The sequence below is a fragment of the Amblyomma americanum genome, chromosome 4, assembly GCF_052857255.1.
Source record: "Amblyomma americanum isolate KBUSLIRL-KWMA chromosome 4, ASM5285725v1, whole genome shotgun sequence".
In the NCBI taxonomy this organism is placed as follows: domain Eukaryota; kingdom Metazoa; phylum Arthropoda; class Arachnida; order Ixodida; family Ixodidae; genus Amblyomma; species Amblyomma americanum.
The window spans coordinates 106,212,730-106,236,582 of record NC_135500.1 but is presented as its reverse complement, the minus strand read 5'-3'; the positions used below and the strand labels follow the sequence as shown (position 1 = coordinate 106,236,582).

Genomic DNA, 23,853 nt, shown 5'->3' with positions numbered 1-23,853 from the left:
CAAATATTTGTTGGTATCTCCTGCGCAGATGTCATTTATATGCTCCACGAGGCCTGAGAATAAGGGAGAGAGATCCTTCTGTGCAATTGACGACATAAGGCTGGACGACTGCAAGGGCAAAAGATGTAAGTCCAAGTCTATACTTTTACTGTCCATTAGCTACGCAATCAGTCATATTGATAGACGCATTCTAGAGCTCGTAAATGGTGATAATTCTCGGCCAAATTATAAAATCGCGCAAGTGTTTGGTTTGTTAGAAACTATAGGTACAGGACTTTTCGTTATATAAAGTGGCACGGGTGGCTATTAGATTAGCAAAAAGCGTCTCAGACGGATTACAGAGTGCGTAGTACAGTCGTGAGTAAAATTGCGGAGTCAGTGGGAACGAAGGACTTTATCGTGCAAAAAGAAAGACAGAAGTCTGTGAGAGAGGAGGTCAGCTTACAAGGCAGGGCAGCCTCTGCCTATCTCAACAAGCGCAGTGCCGTCAGACACTGTTGGTATTCGGTAAGTACCCCCCCCCCCCCCTCGCTTGCTCTCTCCACTTTTGCTAGGCATCCAGCAGGGCTACGTCGCACTCTACCCAATTATTGCCGCATGCGAGCTAGCGTTAATTTTTCGCGTGAACAATTATACAATCGCCATAATTGTTTTGCCCCATGGTCAGAGTACGCATGTGGCCATGATGGTCTTCGAGCGCGTTCGAGAAATATCTTTACCGGGCTGGCAGGCTGGAAACACTGAGTGCTAACCTAACCGGACTAAGATCTAGTATCAAATATAATACTAATACACCCTTTGCTAAAATCCCGCCATCAGTTGTGCATAGTTTCATGTCACCGTACATAAGTGGATGAACACGCGCCAGGTTACTGCATTATTGACCACCTCTGTTGAAAAATTACAGAGGGAATCACTTGTCCTGGAATATACTGAACCGAAGGTTTTCTTTTCGGCTTTATTTTGCTTGAGATCCCGCATGAGCACTATGATAGACGGTTTTTAGTTCAGTGCAAACTTACTTTAGCATGTTATTAAAGAGGCAGAAGTGCTTGGCCCTGAGTTTGCACTGCATTACCCGTATTGCAGTTCAATGTTGTGCCTTTGACAATATTTTCCAAGTGCTGATGATAGATTAAAATTAAGTAAAAAATAAATAAAAGAAAATGAAATAGTGAGTATGACAATATTCTGCAATGATTCCCACTTAACCCCACTACACTGAGTATGCAGCGGGGCATAATTTTTGTTTCTGAATATTCCTGCTTTGCCCGATTTTCTTTCTTTTATGGTCGTTGTTATGTGACGCACCCAACAATTCTTTTGTAGTTTTATGGGGTTTCACATCCCAGAGCGACTCATGCTATGAGGGACCCCGTAGTGCAGGGCTCCGGATAATTTCGACCACCTGGGGTTCTTTAACGTGTACCGACGTCGCTCAGTACACGGGTGTTGCATTTCTCCACAATATAAATGCGACCATCGTGGCAGGGATCGAGCTCGCGTCTTTCGGGTCAGCAGCCCAGCACCATAACATCCGAGCCACCACGACACACACAATAATAAGAGACGCGCAATAATTCCTGCTTATTACCAACCTCGAGGCCCGATGAACGAAGTGAGAAATTTTTCACACCCGCGCGGTGAACGGTGCTGTCGTCCTACAACTCAGTGCACTCAGGTGCACACTACCTATGCGTTCTGCTGGTTACAGTGACTTAACATCACTCAAGTTTCCTAGCTCGAGAGGACCGCGGGGAGCAGCTTACCCGGCCTACGCAGATCTTAAATCTTCTTTCGTCCTGAAAGCTGTCACCTTCCACTGGCTATTTTGTTTGCGGAACGGAAAGAAAAGCCGGCTCACTCATTTCTGATTCAGACCACAACACTGTCCATTTAAAAAAAAAAGAAAGAAATCTTCGGGTTCAATAAGCGGCAATCAGAGTGGTCTTTCCATCTTCAGCGCAGTTTAATCGCGCCCATATGAAAGTGTTTCTCTCTTATTGGGGCAGCACAAGGTGACCGGAGTTGTGACTTCGAAGATGGCTGGTGCACATGGATGAACCGCCATTGTGCGGCAAATAAGTTTACCTGGCTTCTAGCCGGAGGAGATGTGAAGACAACACTGGCAAGGCCTAACCAGGACAAAACCTTGGGAAACGCCAGTGGTAAGATAATTTAGCGACAAAAGTTTAGCTCTTCGTGTACGAAGGATGTGGCCTTGATTACAAGCTCGTTCATTAGAAAACAATCATTTAGAAGTGCATTGCTCAGAATATAGCAGTTGTATTGCAAGGATTCAAATAACGAAAAAATTATTTTAGCTTAGGCTAAAATAGCTGAAAGAAGGGCCGTTTAATTATTACCCCTGTCACACGGCCAATTCTCTATCGCTATCGAACTCGAAGGGGTTGTGTCGTTGCTAAACGGTAAATTTCAATGGCCATTGAAATAGTTCTCGTATGTTGCGCCAAGCTTGAGTGGAGCCAGAATCGCTAGTTTAGATTTTGCGCAAATAACCAAAAATATTTGTTTTGTACACTTTTTGCGAGTAATAAGGGACTTTTAGTTATTAATAAAGACCAGTTGCGTTGTCTTGAAAGATACTGTCTTTATTACGATTTGATGTCGCAGTTTTGTAACGCTCTGGCAACACAGATACTGCTGGAATTTCCGTCGTCTGCGATTTAGAGTATAAAATTAATGCGCTTTAAACCAGACCGATATAATTTCTAAATTTGTGCAGACAAATATTTTACTGCTTCTATTAAAGTTTGAGATAATAATGTTTCTTCATGCTTTTGAATCCTTAACGTATCCGCTCGAAGCAACGCTAGCAACCTTGGGCAACACTCTAAGGCTCTCGAAATCTGGATATAGTTCCGCGCTGCTGCATTGACTCGATGGCCATTGAAACTGCCCGTGCAGCACCGCTCAATGGCCTTTGAGTCGATAGACTGTCTGTTCAAGGGCCTCTAAATGCCCGTGTGACACGGGTATAAAATAGACAGTGAGATAGATGGATAGATTGGTATATCTTATATGTGCCTTTCTTTGCCTATGCTGTTTCTGAAATTTCCTGAATGGCGTAATTGGTTCGCGAGGACTACCGGCAAATTACTCTGTCATTTTCCACGAAATTACGCTCTCCGAAAGCGGCAACCGCACAGCATCATCCAGCCTTTGTTCGATGCTTGTGAACAACTGGCAGTAATGTACGTAAACAACAAAATACGTTGAAACAATGCCGTATCTTAGGAAAGTTAAATAGCGTTCTATCATAAAACCATGCCTCGCATCAAAGTTCAGTATTCTGCGTATTACCAAAGCGAAACGTGTAATATTTGCAGAAAAAATCAGTACAGCCATGAATTAATAAAAAAGAACATTCTCTTCTCTCAACATCCGTTTGAACTACTACTATACCCGTACGGACGACATCTGCAGCTGTGAAAGGCGCTATTATTTATTTTGTGCGGGCTCTTAAGAAAACACGCAGCATAACTGAGAGAGTGGTGTGCGAAGCTATAGTAAAGAACAAGAGGCGAACCAATGTCGTGGACGGCGGCAGGAATATACTGTAAAATGATTGTTTGAAACTTTGCGCAAAATGTCAATGTGAAATTTAGTGTCAAACTATATAGTACATATACGTTGAAAGCGTATTTACAAACTCTAAAATGAATAAAGACGGCAAGGCAGCCCTAGAAAGAGCTACTACGATTCAATTCTTGGCGAAAATGTTTAATGGAGAGCGGCTAACAACTTTTTATTTTTTTTTGAGGTCGACGAGTTCGATGATGAGGTCCAGATAGCCAAAACTCGATGGCCAATGTGTATCAAGTCTTTTTGTTTCGCAATTCTAGACGTGCCTCGCACTACAGAGGCCATCTCCTAATAAATGGTGCACTAGGTCTCTCATTTTCTTTCAGTGTAGACGCAGCACTCTTGTATGCCCAGTGCAGAATTAATGAGCATAAGCATAACGTGCATAAGTTCTATGCATGACTCACTCACAGTGCTATGCATAGCAAGCTGAATGCAACGCATGGCAATATGACAAAGAGCTGGGATAAGGCGGCCGCAGCTGGCACAGGACCGGATTAACTGAAGAGGTATGGAAGAGGGCTTTTTCCTGCAGTAGGAGTAGCTAGACTGATGATAATTACGACGATTGGAACCAGTGGTACGAGTGGTCGTGACTGACGATTATCTTAAACCGGGCACAACAACTTTTTGGGGTGGTTTTAGAGGTACGTATCGGAGTAAAGACTTTTTGGGGCGGTTTTAGAGGTACGTATCAGAGTAAATAATTTTTTGCGCTATATCCGGCGAACCCCCGACTTCACAACGCTCAGTGTGTACAGTACAGTTTTAGAAACTGTAATTTCGAGGACGCTCTAAGTATGAACTGCCTAACAGAGAAAAACAACCCTGTTTCCAGAGAGGGCACTATGTAGCTCAAGAATTGTGCGCAGGCGATCATGAGTGAGGAATGTTTTCTTTACATAGCACTAGTGCATTAGTGGTATGCGTGCCAGGATTTACGCTCCTACACATTGCTTGAGTCCTTTCAAGCGCTGCTTCATTGCGTCGCGAAAAAGAGGAGTGTGGGCTACGGCCGATTTCGTTCTTTTCAGGTTCGTACCTGTTACTCAGCAACCACGAACGGAACGACGGAGACAAGGCTGATCTCATTGGCGAGATTCTGGCAAAGCACTTCATGCTAAAACAGTGCCTTACGTTTTGGAGCATAGTCTCTGGTGATGAAGACACGAGTCTCCAGGTACGATTGGGCTATCAACATCATTACCTCTTTGTCTGCTCAATAAACAGCAGGTAGCGCGTAATTTAGAGTCTATATAAAATTGATGGTCGATTTGCCCAGTTAGGACAAATGCGAATTAGGTTCTCTAGCAGTTCGGTTTTCCATACTGTTTCGGTGCTCAGATCCAGTGTTCACGAATGGCAACTGCAATTCATGACATTAAGCGATAATGGCTTAATGTCCGTATATGCTGAATTGTCATTTTTTTCCATTCTGTCCATTCATAGATCCCTAGGAGCATTCCTACCACTATCAATTATGGATTATGATTTCAAAAGCATTGTGTGGCTAATCGGCAACGAAATCCGGCGGCGTTGACCAGCAACCGTCGTATGAAAATTACTAAGTTACGTCCCCATACTAATGCATGCCGCAAGCAGTGCATTATCAGATAGAGAAGTTGAGAGCAAAGAAAAACAAAATTTATTGCGAAGTTGCGGGGAATTGAAGCCAGGACTTCCAGATTGCGAGGTGAGCATGTAACCTATGGGCCACAAAACCGCGTTTCTTCGATCGAACAAAGGTGAACTTTGCATATGCGTACCCTTACGACTTTATTCTAATGAGTGGGCGCGTCATTAGCAAGAAAAGAATCATTAGCGACCCTCTCAACAGAGCTCACGATGAGAGAATGCTTTCGCATTCAAAGCAAATAAGTAGTCTTAAATGCCTGCGGTATTTTTTTTTAAAGTTTGCAGAATTTTATTTTGAAAACTGTGAGACTTACGTCTGTGAAGTCGCTGCAGGCGGATCTTACAGCAAGCGCGGAAATCGCAGAGCTTAATAATTGGACGAATAATTATACAAAGTTTTCTTTTCTTTGACTTTGAAGTTTCTGTGGAAGCTGTAAAACTTTCCTTTGTAGCCGCATGGCTGCGCTTGGATCGATAGCAATGAGTAATTGCTTCCATATAACAAATCTACTCAACCTTGGGGAATTCCCGTAAACATCTGACCAAAGGAAATGCCGTATTTTGAAATTATTCTTATGCTATGCTGATAATGGGCTGATAATTATAATGTTTATAATGTGCCCTTTTTCATTGCGAGATCCCTGTAAATCACTATTGATGAGAGGAAAACTATTTATGAGCTTATTATACTGTATTTATAAGGGTTAGTTTGTTATATATTGCTGAAAGTAAGGCACAGAAGAAACTTGACAAAAACAATAATGAAAACATTGGATGCGGATAATGTGCGACGTAATTCCGCAGATGGAGCGCTTTTCTGGAAGCTCGCACGCGTGATTCTTGCGGGGCGACTGACGGAACTTCTCATATCACGAAGCATGTTACGCAATGGTTTCTTTTTGCATACCCAGGTGCTGACAACAGATCCAATGCGGGCGTCCCGCGCAGATGTACGGCTGTGGACTGTGCGGGGAGGTGGTCAAGTCTCTTGGGTGATGGGTCGTGTTGCAGCTCCTGCGGCCACTAGGGTAAACCAAATGCATCAACCGAGCTTTTATTAAAAGCTTGCGGATGAGCGACCTAAACGTCGTTTGATGGGTGGTCATGCTTCGTTTGTGAAGTGTAGCTATGTCAAATAAATTTCCTCGCGCTTTAAAATGCGATAGACGAGCGAGAATTGAATCTCCGAAATTTTTTGGCTTACATTATCGGTAAGAAATTCCGACATGGTAACTAGCGCTACGGACACGGACACAGAAAGAAGCAACAGGATACACGATAGACTTGCAAATGATAATTTATTGCTGAACGGGAATATTGATACCCTCGCACAGCTGGTGTCACCTATCCGCTGCGGTTGCGTCAAGTGATGATAATGACAGGCAACAATAACAAAAGGAAAGCCCAAGGTGAATGAAGAGACCAGTATTATACGCGAACATGAGTAAACCTGATAAAAGAAGATCTCCCCCCTCCAAAAAAAAAAATCAGAACAGTAACAATAAATGAACCTGTGAAATGAAGGAAGGAAAGGAACTCCTAAAAATGGGATAGAGGACTAGGTAAACAGTTAAAAACAGCGATAGAACTGAAAGACCATAAATTATGATTCGATAGTAGACTATAAAGGTCAGTTTTAGACATGTGTAAACGCTAAAAGCAATGAAGTTGTGCAGCAACTGAAGGTGGGCTCGGTGGAACATGCCTTCTTACGCACTAAAAGACATGGCGTTAAAAAATGACAAGGTAAGAATCAGGAAGCAACAGGCACATACTCCGTTTAAACACTCAACATGTGTAAAAATTAAAAGCATGATTCAAATGAGGTGCAACGAAACAATGCTACAATGCACACAGCATTGAGAATAAAGGCAGAATTGTAGTGGAAAGAATGAACGCCAAGAAATTGTTTTAAAACCAGGTGAAATAAAGCGACAAGACGGACAGGAAAAGCGCTAAGCTTTTTCGTGCTAAAACTTTCGCACCTACAGTATGAAATGACTTCGTACTGCTAAAGATATCGTGTTTGTAAGGATTTTCCTCTCTTTTTTCGTGCTCATCCTTCCCAATGCTACCGTATTCTGCCATTCAAGTGTGTATGCTGGTTTGTAAGAGCACCGCTTGCAGTGTTTGGCCTTGCAATCTTATGCCACCGCAAAGGCGCGGCGAGGATAAAGTTCACGAACGAGCTTCTCCTCGGCGACTGTTTTCAATTCCTGGATTCATGCCTTTGACTTGATGAACCTCAGCTGTGCTAGATGTATCGGTCCCGTTCAAAAAAAAAAAAAAACCTTATTCCTAGGCCCATTCCAAATTAGTAACAAATGAGCATAGTTTGGAACTGTATGCGAGGCACTCTCAATAAGTCTTGTTCTCGCAAGATTCAAGACAACCTCAAAGAGCACGTGGCACGGCTGAGAAAGTCAAGCTACCCTATGGCTGTTGTAGCCTTCATAGCCGAGGGCCTTCTAAAAGAGGTCTACAATGGCGTTAGCCCAAATGACACCGAAAGGACCAAGCCAAACAAATGGCGCGCAGCCTTTCCGTATATGTGCGGTTTTCACACCGGCTTTAAAAAGTAGCTGGAAGAAACGGCATCTCGGTGGTGCTGATTGCACCTAACAAGCTGGGTAAGCTGTGGCAGGACGTCAACGACGGTAAGTGTCTGCAGTATAAGACACCGGGCCTAAGCCGTCAAGTGACAGAAAGACGTCGTTTACAAGATCCCCTTGACCTGCGACAAACGCTGCCCGGGACAACCTGGCCGTTGCCTTAATGAAAGAGTACAAGAGCACCAAGTGAATGTTTCAGCCGTAGCTACAGATGGCCGCCTGTCCGAAAATCGCAAGCGGTGCCCTCACAAACCAGCATGTACATCAGAATGAAAATATAGGTTGGCATTGGGAAGGCTGAGCCCAAAAAGAGAGAGGGAATCCCTGCAGCCCTTAACAGAAAGGAGGCTGGTGACAAGTGCGTGAGCACGCCTTCTGTTGCACTTACAAAGAAAGAAACACGATATATTAAGCAGTACGTAGGTCAATTCTTACTGTGGGTGCGAAGATTTTAGCAGTAAACAGCGTAGTAGTAGTTTGTTTTTATTCTATGTCCTGAGGCTTTATTTAACCTTGTTTTAAACCTTTTTCGTATCTTTCATTCTTTCCACTTCAATTCTGCCTTTAGGCTATATACTGTGTGCCTTGTTGAATTGAGTCGTTGCACCTCATTTGAATGGAACCTGTATTTTTTTACACACGTTGACTGTTTAAGCGGCGTATTTACCTGTTGTTGCCTGTTTCTTACCTTCTCATTTTTTAACGCCATGTCTTTTAGTGTGTAAGAATGTATGTAATCCATCTTTAGGTACTGGACGACTTCATTGCTTGTAGCTTTTATACGTGTCTTTTTCTTCAAAGTTTCTTCAAATGCTATAGTCGGATACAACTTAAGTCTGCTGTGAAGCCCCGCCTTCATCCAAGACCTCGCCAGAGAATTCCTCCACGACGAAAAAGTAGTTCACCTTTGAAAGTTTTCTTCCTAAATAAGCAAGAAGCTTGTAAGAAGAATATAAACATAAGCTCTAGAATTTTGATGCTTGGCTTCTTCATTGTAGCCAGACATGAAAAAGATGATTCCGTTTACTGTAGCCATTGGCTAGCGGAGTAATACAGGTCGCTGCGGACCGTGGTCCAGCGTTAGCAACTGCTGTTTACTTAAGTTGTATGCAATTATAGTACACTGTCTTCGAATGGACTTTTCATTTGATTGCAATTTTCTGCTTCCATTAAAAGCAATTTTTATAACAGAACAAATGGCGATGCCTCGACGAGATGTCGAAAATAACCAGGTTTTGAGGCTCACGACACTGCCGCGCCAGGCTTGCCGTGAGCCTCCACACCATGCGCTGTACTGGAAGGTGGCGGAGCTTTGCAGTTCTGATTTGCTCCGCCACGCATTCCAGATCCCGCAAATATTCGCGGCTGACAACAGATGTAGCTTACGTAGGTAACTTCGAGGGAAGAAAAATGTGGAAAGCCACGAACTTTTAAATCCTGTGTAATTCTACTAAAACAATGCGTGCATTGTGGCGCATTAAATATTTTCTCGCTCTGCTAGCACAACCCGTAAACCTTCAGGCAATGCACCGTGCACATTTTCTCTTCTTGCGAGAAAATAACATTTCCCCAATCAATTGAAATTTCCCGAGCCTAGAGCAGGAGCGTCCAGTGGGGTTTTGCGCTGCAGACAGAAAAACAGAACTGCTGCAATGACTTAGGCACGGATTTTAGTGTTGTTCCATAATTTTCTCATTTTGAAACTGATTATTGATTTCAAGGCAGCATGGTTATGTGAGCAGTTTTGGAATCCTTTGCCTTCGATTAGGTCTTTAAAGAGTGTTTAATACGGTAGATTCGTGCTTGTTGCTTGGCCAAAAATTGGAAAGATCCACAGTGTCATAAACATTTTCTAATAGCATGTTATGAGTAAATGCCCCAATGGGTGAACGCGCTAAGTGTTGATTTTTTGGGAACACAGTTTAAAATAGCTAACAAGAGTGCCAACCGCACGGCGCTCATATTGCTCCGTGACCACAATGTCGCTCTCATTACCGAAATAAGCGAGTGGCGCGTAGCACTACCTTAATATGTCATTCGCCACTATCAAACATTAGCTTAATTCTTTGCACGAGCACCAATGGCATGTTTTGTGGCCTCTGATTCTCGTTATTTCAAACACAAATACGGCGGGAAAGATTTGAAAGGAGGTGCTTTACTGATTATGTGAAATGAACACAAGCCGCGGCTTAGATTTCCCTCATTACAATAATTTTGAGCTCACTGCATGTGCAGACTCACTTGTGTCGGAAACATAACCCTTCGCTTTGCTACGCTATCTTCTCTCTTGAAGCCCATTTTTCGTGGAATAGTTGGATCAGCGTCAAAGTCAGCCTATATTGCCCTTGACGACATCACCGTTTCGGAGAGCGACTGGTGCGACATCCTTCCGCGTGGCGCCGATGCCTTGGACGTAGGTGAGCTGTTCTGGGCGATGTTGGTGTGTCAGCAACTTGTGCTGGACTGGTTATTTATTTGGCGTCCGATTCGCGGGTGGTGCGGTGAACGTAGCGTGGGACTGCAGGGTGGAAGGATTATGTTAAGTCGTTTTGAGGTATAGCGGGGACAGGACTCACTCAGGAGAGGGTTAATTGGAGAGAATCGGGAGATACCTTTTTCATGGAGTAGATGCAAGCAGAGTAATGATGACAATAAATAAATTTTTATTCTGAACGGGTGAATGACCTGCTACGCAAAGTGAACCCAACACGTCCAGCTAGAGCCGAAAGAGAACCAGCAGTGGAGGCCCTGCTGATCACAAACCATCTGTTGAGGTACGGATAGGGACATACGGGCCTTCCGGGGATGTACGGACAGGGGAGCGAACGCTCTCTAGAGTAAACCATCGACGGATTTGCGTGCCTCGAAGGGGTTTTCTGTGACTTATGGCTCAGTCTGATCGGGATTGTGTTCGGGCTGCATGGCAGCACTGCAGTTCTTCATTACAGAACACTCTTTTTCTAGAAATCACGCACTATAGTTCGGTCTTGTAAAGGCGTAATTCCTCCATTCCATGACTCAGCTCGCAGGGCCCCACACGAATGAATATTACCTCGCGAAAGCGCGCAAGTTTGTGGTCTGCAAATAAAAAAAAGCTCCTGTTTTATCCCCGCGTCCTATACCGAATCGTATGATTATCAGTTACAGCTCATGTAGACCCAGAAGTTTGCTCACGCTGAGAGCCTCAAGCCAATTCCACTCTGCTCTGAATATATTTGAACGTATATAGCTGATTTCTATTTGCGTAGTTGAACACAGATTTCAACAGTTTTTATCTTCTGCACAGTGTCCCCAATAGCAAGCACTTTGCCTACGACCTTTGAGGAGCTCCTTCAGAAACTAGGATAAGTCGCGAAACCTGTTGCCATCTAATGATTTGAAAGCGAGTTTCGGCGATAATAAGGTTCCGCAAATGCAGTAGGTTTTTCACTATTGAATTTCGAAGCCTGAAGTTAATTCACAGAGTTAGCCTAGCATTCGCTAGCAGTGGGTGAAATCATGTAAAAAAAGTGGGTCGATAGCCTCAGCAACTGCTCTTATGTGTAGAGGTAATGCGATATTAGGGAGTTTTAGAATCGGGGGCCCCAAAGTTAGGGGCGTCAAAACGCGCATGCTCGGAACGTAAGGTACGCCTCGCGTCTTGGGTTAACGTTAACGGCGAACTCTATTTGCCTAAATAGCGTGCGCCCAACCGCCGCTCTACGTTCAGGCAACATAGCGGCGTCCGCCGAGGCGGGGACTCTCGCTTCACCGCCGATTCATCGTTGCCTCTACACTGTGTCTCACGTTCACAGCAAACGAAATGCGCACGAAGCTTTCGCTTCGTCTGAAATTGCCCGAACCACAAAGTGGCGTTATTACTTTCCCGAGTGTCGTGACGCACTACTGAGGCCCAAAAATGCAATGTTGAGCTCGGCCATCAGCAAAGTGTTCAAGGACCAGCGCAGTTTCGCCTAAAATCCTAATTTTTTTCTTCTTTGCACTCATAAATTAAAGTACCGGGTAAAACAAGCACGGTTCTATTTGAGAATGCATGTTAACCTCGTTTAAACATGTGTTCATTTAGGCGACTCAGGTGGAGGAAATTCCGCCAGACCACTGTAATGCCAATGCCACTTGTACATAAACACAACCGCACTGTATGCCAAGCTTGAATCAGAAAAACTGTTTTGTATGTTTCACCGTCGTTCTTTCTTTTTACCCATTCTAGGTGAATTGCTTAGCTGCAAGTTCGACAAAGGTGACCTCTGCCACTGGACCTCTGAGGGTGGCCCTTCAGGAGGGTGGATACTAGGGCCGCCTATGAATTCGACACTGGGCCCTTTGCAGCCGCCATACGGCACTGAAGGTTGGATTCCGCAACGATTCTGGTTGCTGGCCTTTTATTTCTATCTCTGTGCGAAATTTCTAGGAAAGTTCTTTCTGGCAATATCAAGCTACTGTTTACCAAGCAGCAAGAGAAGTGAGCACTTTTCTAGGACGGAAGAGAGTCATGTGGATGGTCTGTAATGTAGTTGCCTCGGATGGAGTAACTACAACTGGCCCGCAAATTAGCGTGGACTCCAATGAGTAAAAACTTCCTTAAGAAGACGAAAATCAGACTTCTAGGCTGGAAAACTGTGACTGCTCGAGGTCACCCAACGCCAGGCTTGTGTTAAATAATTTGCTGACAACCTCCCAAAGTGGCGAGTGAAGCAATACCTCACATAAGTGATGGGAAAGGCATAATTCAATGTCCTCCTGCCACTCCCTGTGTCCAGTTTCTGCATTATGATTAATGGTGTCCAGAAATTTATCGCAGGATGCGTTACACCCCACTTGTCGCACGCATATATCACGTTATTTTAAAACGCAGATAGTAATTGAGACAATTCGATCTGCAGATACGCGGAGCAGTGCAATTGAAAAAAGAATAGTAGTGAGAAATAAGTTTGACTGTATGCAGTCTCTTTAGTTATTGCTGCGTATCACCACTATACGCTTTGCGAATTTAGAGAACGAAGTATTGTGCTGTACAGGCGATACGCGAAAGGAATGCCTCCATGGTGCATTTTTGTAGAAAAATGAACACTACGCCTATACGTACACGTAGAGCGGAGTTGCAAGCGTTCTTAGTTACTGGTTTTTTTGCGCAAAAGACACGACACAAAAGAAACAAGGTAGACAGGACAAGCGCTTACTAACAACTCAGGTGTTTATTGATGGAACATTTGCTTAAATACAGCAGCTGCTCTTATCAAACAAGAAGAGGGAAAGAAGAGCCTTCGCATACATACATATCAGATCAGCACAGATCCCATCATCGCACGAGTGAAGGCATGTGTCGAGCTCCAATTCTGCGCAAGATAACTGATTTCTTTTTTTGAGAGCACAATTGGAGGATTGCTGACACACGAGTTACCCGATTTTCCTATCTCATTAGCCTCAATTATCTCTCTTCCAAGTTGTGTCTTGCACCGACGCAGTACTGACGTTTTTTCGAGCGCGGGAGTGCAGTTGCGGCAATTCCGAATATGGTCAATCATTTTGCTACCTGACTTGTTCTTGACATCTCTTGCGTGATCCCTCAGCCTTTCATTAAGGCACCTGCCAGTTTGGCCGATGTACTGCTTACCACAGGCAAGTGGTATCGAGTACACAACGCTCTTTTTACAGGCCACGAATCGCTGCTGGTGCCGCTTCGAACAAGCGACGGCCGCATCCTCCGCATTCACTCTCTTGCAAATCCTGGAGAGTTTTTCAGGAGCGTTAAAAACCACTCTAACACCAGCCCTAGCACCAATTTTCTTAATATTATGCGAAATTCCGTGAATGTACGGAATAACCGCCAATTTCGTCCGGTCAATTTGATCGGGTATGCTGGCTGGTTTCTTCAGCAGGTTCTCGGCAGTTGATGCCAGCAAGGCCGGCTGGCAGCCTGCGCTCGAAAGGCGCTGCAACTGGATGTCAAAGCTGCGTCCTACCAAATGCAGGCAGGATTTGCTCAGAGCGTTGGAAAGGCACGATTTCACAATGCCTCGTTTTACGGCTTTGGAGTGTGCCGAGCTGAAGGGAAGCAGGGGCTTGTTGCCTCTGGGCTCAAAGGCCCAACATACGTGTTCACTTGAAAAATGATGCCCTGTATCTAAAAACCTGATGAAATTAGCTTCCGGTAACTTCCGGTCTACCTCGTTTCTTTTGTGTCGTGTCTTTTGCGCAAAAAACCCAGAATGCTTAGGCACCAACTAGCCTGCAAAAACATACTCGCAAGTTCTTAGTTACCCCATAAATTCCTCTTGAAGAAGAGGTCGAATCCCTGTCCTTAGTTACACTTCTCGGCAGCGCACTTCGCGATTACAGCGACAGTTGCGGACCGCTATACAGGCACAACTCCAATGGGAGGGAAAAGAAATGCTGGACAAACGCACGGCCAATTTGTAATGGGACTAGGCTCCAAAGAGATAATATGAAAACTCGCCGTGATAGATCAGTGGCTTTGTCGTTCGGCTCGTGATGCCAAGGCTGCGGTTGCGCTCCCGCTTACGGCGGCTGCATTTTGATCACGGCGAACTGCGAAGATGTTTCACGACAGTCTGTTGTCAGCGCACGTTAAAAAAACACCAGATGGTCTAATTATATCCAGCAGAGCCCTTCCATACGGCGACACACATGGCCCATGTGTCGCCAAGGAACGCTAAAGCCCGGAAATTACAAGTTTTAGCTCTTTCAAAGTTTACTTGTCATGAGAACTTTGAGCAAAACAATGTGAAGCATGCAGTTTAGACTTTTCTCGACACGAACCTTTGTTGATTTGTCGCGCAGTCTCTCAATTCATGCCGGAAGCTGCTTTCAAACAGCTTGCTATATGTGTCATCGCCGTGCAGCCTTAAGCAAAAAGGGTAACTGCGAGAGAAACTCAGTCGGGTGGGTTCAGTGGATAGTGGTTTACAAATTGTGCGGAACGGAATTTCAGCCCAGTTCGCAAATCATGCGCCTAGACGGCACTAGTGGCCAGAAGATATCCTCCCTTCTTTGGCACTCGTGTAATGTGTCGGGGGTATAGCATATTTATTGCTACCAGCATGATTTGTCTCTTCATTTAGTATATTATGCCCTTTATATCTTTTTAATGCAGGATGGCATGGAACTAAGTTGTGTTAGGCCACAAAATATTCTAAGAAAATTAGCCAGAAATGTGTTCTGCTCGGCACAAAAACGTTACCTTGGACGACGTCTCTCGCATCGTGTACCCTGAAGGCTCGCGATCTGAGCTGCGATTAGTGTCGCGGTCACTCTTGAAGATTTTAGAGGGCACTGGCCTTATGGCTAATCCCACCTGCACATTTAAACCACCACCACCAGTACCGCTACGAAAATTAGTGTCATGACAGAGGGTGGGGTGATGTCAGGTTGTGCAGTTGGAGCGTTGGAAGTCACAGGGTACAGCCTTCATAAAAAACATACTGCACATCAGATAGCGTTCAAAACCATTTAGAGCAGTTCTTGTAGCGGCCTTGAAATTCCAACTTTGAAGAGCACTGAGGGGGATAGTTCCTTGGGACTTTGTTTCTAAAACCGCCGCTTGCAACGATTTGTAAGGCCGCCGATTCCAAACAAGCCTCACCCATGGACCCACACGCCGGTGAGGTGGTCTTGAATATTTTCGAAGCCACCGCGGTGGCTCAGTGGTTGTGTAACTCGCCTGGTGGCCCGAAAGACACGGGTTCGATTCCGGCCGCAGCGGTCGAATTTCGTTGGAGGCGAAATTCTAGAGCTCGTGTACTGTGCGATTTCAGTGCACGTTAAAAAACGCTAGGTAGTCGAAATTTCCGGAGCTCTTCACTACGGCGTCCCTCATAGCCTGAGCCGCTTTGGAGATCAAATCAAATAAAATATTTTCGTCAAAATATACAAAATAACCCAACCTGCATGCTCCTTAACATGACTGGCCCACATTGCAAGTGAACTTAGGTTTTGAAATATTACACGAAGGGAATTAGATTTGCTTCAGATTCACGATTTTTCACCACAGCGGAGGCTCTTGTGGAAAAAAATCAAAGAGAAAAGAAATTGTATGATGAGTTTTGGGTTTCCTGGGCAGTACGGTGGAGCGACCGCCTACAGGCCATAACGCTCGCTTTGAGGCTGCGTGGTGCCTTTAGGCCACAACTTTCAACGAAAGCCAGCAAGAGTACCGCTCTAGTATCAATGGTATGATTATCGCACAATACTGCAGAATGCTTGCTTCACACAAATCGTTACACTCGTGCTGCGTTTTCTGCCACAGTCATGTTCACCTTGAAGTGAGGCTTTTTCACAGGCTACGTGGTCCAACGTCTAGGAAATAAGTGCGTGCTTTATGTCTTCGTCTATCAAGCGTGCACACAATCGGGAGATCATGTTCGCGCCTTTAAACATACAGACAGGGAACCTCCACACAGTCCCTGCTATTAATAAAAATTGATTCTATGCCTATTTGTGGCTACCTTGATGTCTGTTCGGGAGCAAAAGCGCACTTGCTGTGGATGAAATTGAATTTAAAACAAAGAGCATTTTTACCCTCCATTCGATCCGAAAGTGTGACGATAAGAACGAGAACTATATGAGCATTCCTTGAATATGAATGGCTGCGTAACGTAGCCCCAGGGTGCCACCCTCAAGAACTGTCTCATTTTGTTAAAATTTGCTTGATAAAATATGATAGCTGAAATTTTAAAACGTCTAAAAGCTCTGTTTTATTCATGGATAACACTGTTTTCTCCAGACCTGGCTAATTTATCGAGACAGGCTAACTTCAGTTTATCCTCTGTGTCCTCTAACACCAAATTATTCAATTCCTGTGCAGGCGGCATGATCCACATCAATGGATCTGCCCTTGTGAAGAACGGTGGCTCCCTGCGGCTCTTTTCGCCCAGAATTGGCCGGCAAGCAGCCGCTTGCTTCTCGGTCTGGTTCCACATGTTCGGCGCCCGAGGAGTGCACATGAAACTCAGCATTAATAAAACCGATACTGCTGAGGGCTGGCACTGGCATTTGTTCCCGCTGCTGGAGCGCGTGGGCCGCACAGCGACCGACAGATGGTACAACGTGCGCCGGACAGTGAGCAGCCTCCACGGTCGGCATCATGAGGTACGCCAGTCTGCGTCAAATTTTGATACAATCGATCTATGACACGCTTGTTATCAGCGCGACACGGATGTCGATTCTCTATATTTGCAGTATACGAAGCGTTTATGAATATCAGGGCTTTCGACTAAAAGTTTAATGCGTTATCGGAGTGCCCTACATGCGGTTGAATTCGAAGTGCGGGCGCCCAAGGTGCACTGGTCAAACTCAGGAATCTATAGTCATATAGACGTTGCGAACACACTGTGATGAGGTGCCAATTATAATGGAGCAGGAAAGCCAACCTAGTACAACAAAAGGAATAAAAGAACTTTAAAGTTGCATGTTGTACATACATATGGGTCGTACCAACGTGTTGCCGTCGTTAAGCACAGATAACTGGATGAAGCCGGAGCTGGGCATGTAGATAGTGCGGTCCTTCAGCTATTTCTTCGCACCGTGCACATGTATTAAAAAAATACGCAGATATTGCGGGAGCTAGGCTTAATGTTTTGTGTCTAGAATCGCGCGTGAAATTGAGCATTCTACTGCGAGATAGTAACAGGTGCGTTAAACTTGAAAAATCTGGCTGCTCGCCTGGGAAATATTTTTCGCTCAGTGTTTAGTCGAGAAACTAATGACTACTTGGACACACAGGTGAAAGCGGTTTGTTTTGCACGTAGGGTGATAGCTGCTTTTCAATCCTTCTAGAAATCCCAATCAAAATATCCTGTTCACAGAAGATACAACAAAGAAATGCTGATTTGTGACTTTTCATCCTTGGCTTTCTCGAATGAGCCAAAGACATCAATGCGCTTACGGTTGTATTCGAATGCAAGGACAGTTTACCGAATACGAACGAAAAAAAGCTTCACAGGCCAGCGCGTCTGTTAGGACCATTGATTCAAGGGGGATGTTAGTGACTGTAAGCCTGATTGATGACTAAATTTTGCACCTTGATAGCCAAAAAAAAATGCACATTGCAGGTATAAGATAATCTTTGAATTCCATTGCAGTTTGTATTTGATCTGAAGATCACGGACGAAAGTCAAGACGCAGCGGTAGTGGCTTTGGGGCCACTAGATTTCAATATTGGTGCGTGCGACGTGCTGACGGATGCGAAGAGTAAGTGGAACCACTTTGTTTTTTTCTCAGCAGGTTGGCTGATATTGGCTTGAGCGACATTCTTCTTGGACGGGTGTTAAAGTCATAACCAAAGATGATCACGCAAACCAATGTGCAAACAAAAATTTCAGCGTTTCTTTATAGGAGAAATGAAGTAAATCGTAAAATATGTTGAGTGTTAATGAGGACTCTTTTGACGCGTTTTCGCATTAGAGCAGAAAGGCTGAGCGGTTAGACCTGAGAAGCCAAAGTGATATAAGATAGATAAACGGTTTTAGCATCGTCGATAGGCCCGTATTCCTCCGGTAGGCGCCAAAGATAAGCCAGGTGCCAATCAAGTCTTCTGCGTACAGCGCGAAAAATGAGCGTTTGGTTCAAGTTCAGTTTATTTGTTTTTTTGTAAAATTATAGACAAATTGTAGCAACATGAATGCCGTAAATATCAAACAATATGTGTATTCTGTTGCGAAATCGTCATTTTAAGTACAAACAGTTATTTTTTATCGGTAATTTACACATGAAATTCAAGATTTTATTGAAGTTTTGGCGAATACTTCTAACAGGGTGCTTATGACTTGAAACAAAATTAAGTTATTCTGAAAATGCAAAAAATGATGCCTTAATTTCGAAACCTACTGAGAGTTTCATTCCAATGACATAATAATAGTGATACCTACAAAATACCTTTGGCGGCTGAATAGAGAGCAGCTAAAGTTTGGGCGGATTAGGAATGTTGTTTCTCCAAAAATGTTCTTTGGAAGCACTAAAATATCTACACAATTATAAGAGCTATGCTTCCGAACGTTGAAAATTTGAAGAGTAAATATCAAATTGTATTGGAAAAAAGAATACTTGCATGAAAAAGTAATGAACATGACAGCAGAACATAGAAAGATGGGAAAATGTCTGAAAAAAAGGCAAATATATTTAGATGGACTGAACGTTTAGAATTCAAGAGGCTTACGGCTTTGCATAGAGGTAGAATATTTCTTGAAATATGCATTTAGTTGTGAAAGAAGATTTTAAATGTGAGATGTCTCACGTGCATGCCTGAAAAATTTAGTGCCAAGGAGACAAAGACGAAAGCAAGAGCACATGGACGAGCGCTCGCGTACCACTGACAGAAAAAGACTCTTAGAGAGGGAGAGAGAGAGGAGGTTCTTAATTGAAAAAACAGAAAATTTAGTTTACGTTTAAATCCGCTGACTCGCTACTCTGGGTGAAGAAGGGATTCGAAAAGAGAAAGATGGAAGAAGAGAGGTGTATGAAATGGGAAGACAATATTCACTGCATACAGATTGCGCTGTGAGAGTGCTGAACGGAGGGATGAGAGTTTATCTAGAGGACGAATGTCATTTTAATAATCAAATAAAAAGTCCATAGAGCATCTATGCTGCCTATGGGAAGCTAGGTGTCCTAATACACAAGAGAGTGTTAAGGCGCTTGAGTGAGTGATCCCATAAGATGATCATAATATGCGCGCTTTTCAGCATACGCTGGGCATTCTAGCAAAATATGGCCCACTGTTTGTACTAAGCCGCTGTTATCGCAATACGGACTTTTCGCCGGACCTAAACGGAACTGTAAGGGGACGCTTATTGTAACAGACACACAAACGTTCATATGCTCACAAGAGCACTAAACAGTGTCATGGACAATAACATGAGAAGAAGGAAGCCAGAAAACATGACTCTTCACTCCAGCAGAATTGGAGTCGCAGAAGCTCCACGATGCCCACGTAGACAAGTAAGCTGGGAAACGATTTGTGTTCTACGCGATCTCTTTTACAAGTCATTGTCTTTGGTATAAGGTTGCTTGCTGACAATCAGCATCTAAAGGCACATATTCATGGTGACTAAAATAATTGTGCATTTACTGAGACAGAAAGACCAAAAACTTCGATTTATCCTGAAATATGCTTAGTTTTACAACATGGCGCCCCAGCATTCACTGAAAAGCGCCAGCCATGGTTGCAGGATTCTTTTCTTATGCAGAAAGAGCATGCTTTGAAGAGAAGACATCGCCATTCCTTCACCATGATGACATGCTGTTATTATTACACATATTACTGCTAGCATCCCGAACACTTAGGAGAATCTTGTAAAAAAAATCAGTAGATTTGCTTCCCGAAGCTTGCCTTATGCCTTTGCCTTAGCTTGCCTAAATATTGTCAGTGTGCACATGTTATTCATTTTAATGCTTTAAAAAAGATAACTTGATCAATGCTGCGCAGGATACTGCGACTTCGAGGTTGACCTGTGCGGCTGGGTGGCCACCAAGGGCTGGAGCGTGAAAACAATTCTACATTCCTTTTTCGACCGAGATCCACATCTGCACTCCGGACCTATCACTTCAGGTAAAGAAACCTATTCAAATGCTTTCCGTTGTTTGCGTGCCGTTGCGAAGAGAAAAAGTAGGTGAGCAAGAGAAAAAAAAATCTCATGTAGCATTGCTAGCCCAGCCGTTTACTGGTCTATCTTGTGGGGCTGCACTGAACAAGGTTTCTGGCTTCTGGGAAGACACGACTTTTCGAGAATGCTCATCATATTAACGGGCGTTTTGATATATGTGCTTAAATCTTATCCGCAGTTGAAATGCATCGGCACCGGTTTGGCCTGTAGTTGTCATCCAGTTCTATATAGACGGTTGTGCCTAGCGTCTCAGTGCATGCCTCTAAAAGCACGGAAGACCGTCTTCCCCCTATTCCAGCTCTAATAGCGTTGAATGGAAAGTAAAGTCTAGCATAACTCAAGATTTCTGCCAAAACTCCTGAAATAAGCTTGTTTTCTATTTGCCTTCAAAGGGCATTCGTTCTGTTCGATCGCAGCAGCTCTCCCGGAACCATCCTGTGTCCCTTGTAATGTGTGCGCCTTGTTCCAACGTTTTTCAACTGCTATAGCTCATTCTCTTAATAAAAATGCTTCCTCGGAATGAATAAACTTCGATGAAAATAAAGCAATACTCCGAAGACTAATGTTACTTAGGAGCGAAGGGCGCAGATAAAAAGGAAACGAATGTTTAGTTATCTGCGTCTTGTGGCAGCGTACGTTCGCGGAAACGGCGATACCTTAGCAAGCCTCATGAAAGAAGGACGCGAATTCTCATTGCTGATATGAGATTTCCACTTTGTTAAATACACGCCTATTGCTTATAATTAGCACAGCATACTCTACGTGCCTAATGTGCACACTTCTTTGAAAACATAGAAGGAGAAGGGAGGTATTGATCGATGGCACCGCGGGTGCCCCCCAACGATCTGGTGACCCCCTGTGAATATCAGGGACGCTCGTATAAAAACTTGTATAAAACCAACTATGCCCTGTATAAAAACTAAACACCCAGCTAAGTACAAGGCGATATCCTAGTATTCACAGGACACCATTAACACGAGCTCGTGGGACAGGTCAGGAATCTTCAGCGCCTCGAGAGGACCAGCCGCTTTTTACGAGATTCCTTGGAAGTATCGTAGCCGCATGTGTAAAAAAAAAAAAAGAATCTCAGGGATCCATCGCTCACTGCAACATTGGGCGTTACCAGCGCACAGCGGCGATTTATAAAGCGTCACACGACATGTCAAATCTGTAAATAAGCCATGCAAAACTTGGTACGTGAACATCCCTGCACACACATGGGACCAAGTTTCGAGAGCAGGCTGCCGACTGTCACGTAACGATTTAATAGATGAATGCTGTCAGTGAATATTCAGCGTTAAGAGCACCACTGGCATGCAAAAAAGAACTTCAGTGGCTGTTGGGACATATTAAGGTTTAAGCTCATTAATAGGCGGCTTCAAGGCAGAGTCAGAAAACCCTTTTCCGCTACACCTTCCGCAGCTGTGAAGAACCACGCAGACGTTCCAGGTAATTATACTCGGCACGCAAAAAGCACCCGATTCTAAACTCGTGTCGCGACCTGTGGCCATCTCTTTTCGCTGTTTCATTGGTGCTTCTTTATGAGAAGTGGCAAGTCACTCTTGGTATCACCGCAGCATGCCTAAAACTGCTTGCCTTTAGTAGTTAATTTCTTGGATCCCTGAATCATAGATGCTTCATGAGGAGACCGCTTAAAAGAATAACTTAGCTATGCCGTCGAGTAAACAGAGGTGCATTTTGAGAATTCCAGCAATGTTACTGCGCACCGCTGCTCCTGTGCACGATAGGACAAACATGCCGCGTGGAATTCATGTTAAAGAATAGGCAGAAGTTAGTGTTCTTAAGAATATGGTAATGCAATCGAAAAAAAGGGATGCTTATACTGAGGGAAAACATACTGGACTTTTATTATATCGTTAGCTTGTGCTGGAATGTCACTTAATGAAGCGAACTCCGAGCCTGCGCATTATGTTAAGGAAAAAGCAGCGCTTGTATCGGCAACAGGCCCTACTCAAACCCCTCCACTTTTACGACAGCATCACCGAGGGCAGCAGTCTGAAGTTAGCTTGCGCTGGACTGTCATATGATGAAGGGAACTCAGAGCTCACGCATTACGTTAAGGAAAAAGCAGTGCTTGTAGCGGCAACAGACACTACTCATACCTCGATTTTTAAGAGAGCATCCTTAAGGGCAGGAGTCTGACGATAATAAAATTGTTTGGACTGAACATGCGAATGGTGCTGCTCGTAAATTTTTTGTTGCCCTCGTAGAGTACGGCCTGGTGACAAACCAATACTCTTGCCCCAAGTCAAACTGCACAGTGAAGAGCCCCATGTGGACGGGTCAGAGCGGTGCGCAGTGCCTCGAGTTCTGGTACTTGCCTGCCGAAAACGAAGACGCCCACCTGCAGGTAAGCCTAAAATCGTAAAGAAAACGCACTGAACTGCATCAGTAATAAACGAATCGCTGTGGAGTCGGTTTAATTGTGTCGGAGCAAAACTTCGTGAACACATCGCAAGCACAAGTTCATGCACGTCATGCAAAGGACCTCCATTTTTTTTTCGGCGCTGGGTGGCGCTGACGAAACCTAAACAACGAAAACATCTGGAAGGCTATTGGGCCTCATTATAACTTACTGTCTTGTTTCTTGAGAAATATGCGCCCACCAGGTTGATAAATATGTTCCTAGTAGGAAGCGTCATAGATCAGTACCCAACACAAACACAAACGTCATGGATCAGTGTAAGGGATGCTGTGAGCGTTCTGAAGAAATACAGACTCACTTCAAGATAAAAATGATGTATCAGACACAAGAAACAAACACAAGAAATTGAGAAATAGGTTTATGCGAAAAATATTTACAGTTTTCTAGGCGTCCATTATTAGCGCTCAAGCCTGTCGCCTGAGCGCAGGCTGTGCAGTCACGTATTTCTACAGAATACAGTTAGCTTAACACGCCTCGTCTCTTTTAATCTGCTATAGTGCGCACATGTGCTCTTCTGCTGAGTGCCATAAACGGCATACAATTCTTTTCTCTCAGGCGGAAGTGCTGGCGAACGGCAAGAGCAAAGTTCTGTGGAGCAGTTCAGTTCATTCGGACAGAGAATGGACGCTGGTGCGAGTGCAGTTCGTTCAGCAGGATGACTATGAGGTGAGGATAATTGCAAGCAAAACATAAAGCCACCCCTTTTCCGGGGTTTCTGTTTTTGCAGCGCAAGCATTCACGCGCAGGGAATGTAGTTGTAGGCGGGTTGATAAAACTGCCCCCTCCCCCCCCCCCCCGCAAAAAAGAAAAGAAAAAGAGGACTGAAATGAAGGCTGCCAACAAAATATGACAGGTTTTTGGTAGGAGTTCCTATAGCTGGAACAAGTGGTCGTGCCGGGTCCTTGCCGGGTCATGCCGGGTAGAATCGTCTTGC

At 44.3% G+C, this 23,853-nt stretch overlaps 1 protein-coding gene across 3 annotated transcripts in view; it reads left to right on the top strand.

Moving 5' to 3' along the window:
* LOC144128190 (MAM and LDL-receptor class A domain-containing protein 1-like) overlaps positions 1–23,853 on the top strand; it is a 118,048-nt gene that overhangs the window by 56,632 nt on the left and 37,563 nt on the right. For all 3 annotated transcript variants that reach the window (XM_077661341.1, XM_077661339.1, XM_077661340.1), the window contains exons 8-18: positions 29–125; positions 2,013–2,168; positions 4,641–4,786; positions 6,153–6,269; positions 10,147–10,270; positions 12,064–12,201; positions 16,678–16,961; positions 17,954–18,062; positions 20,296–20,418; positions 22,705–22,844; positions 23,475–23,585. In XM_077661341.1, the coding sequence (XP_077517467.1) occupies positions 29–125; positions 2,013–2,168; positions 4,641–4,786; positions 6,153–6,269; positions 10,147–10,270; positions 12,064–12,201; positions 16,678–16,961; positions 17,954–18,062; positions 20,296–20,418; positions 22,705–22,844; positions 23,475–23,585 (1,545 nt within the window). The remainder of the gene's footprint in view (positions 1–28; positions 126–2,012; positions 2,169–4,640; positions 4,787–6,152; positions 6,270–10,146; positions 10,271–12,063; positions 12,202–16,677; positions 16,962–17,953; positions 18,063–20,295; positions 20,419–22,704; positions 22,845–23,474; positions 23,586–23,853) is intronic.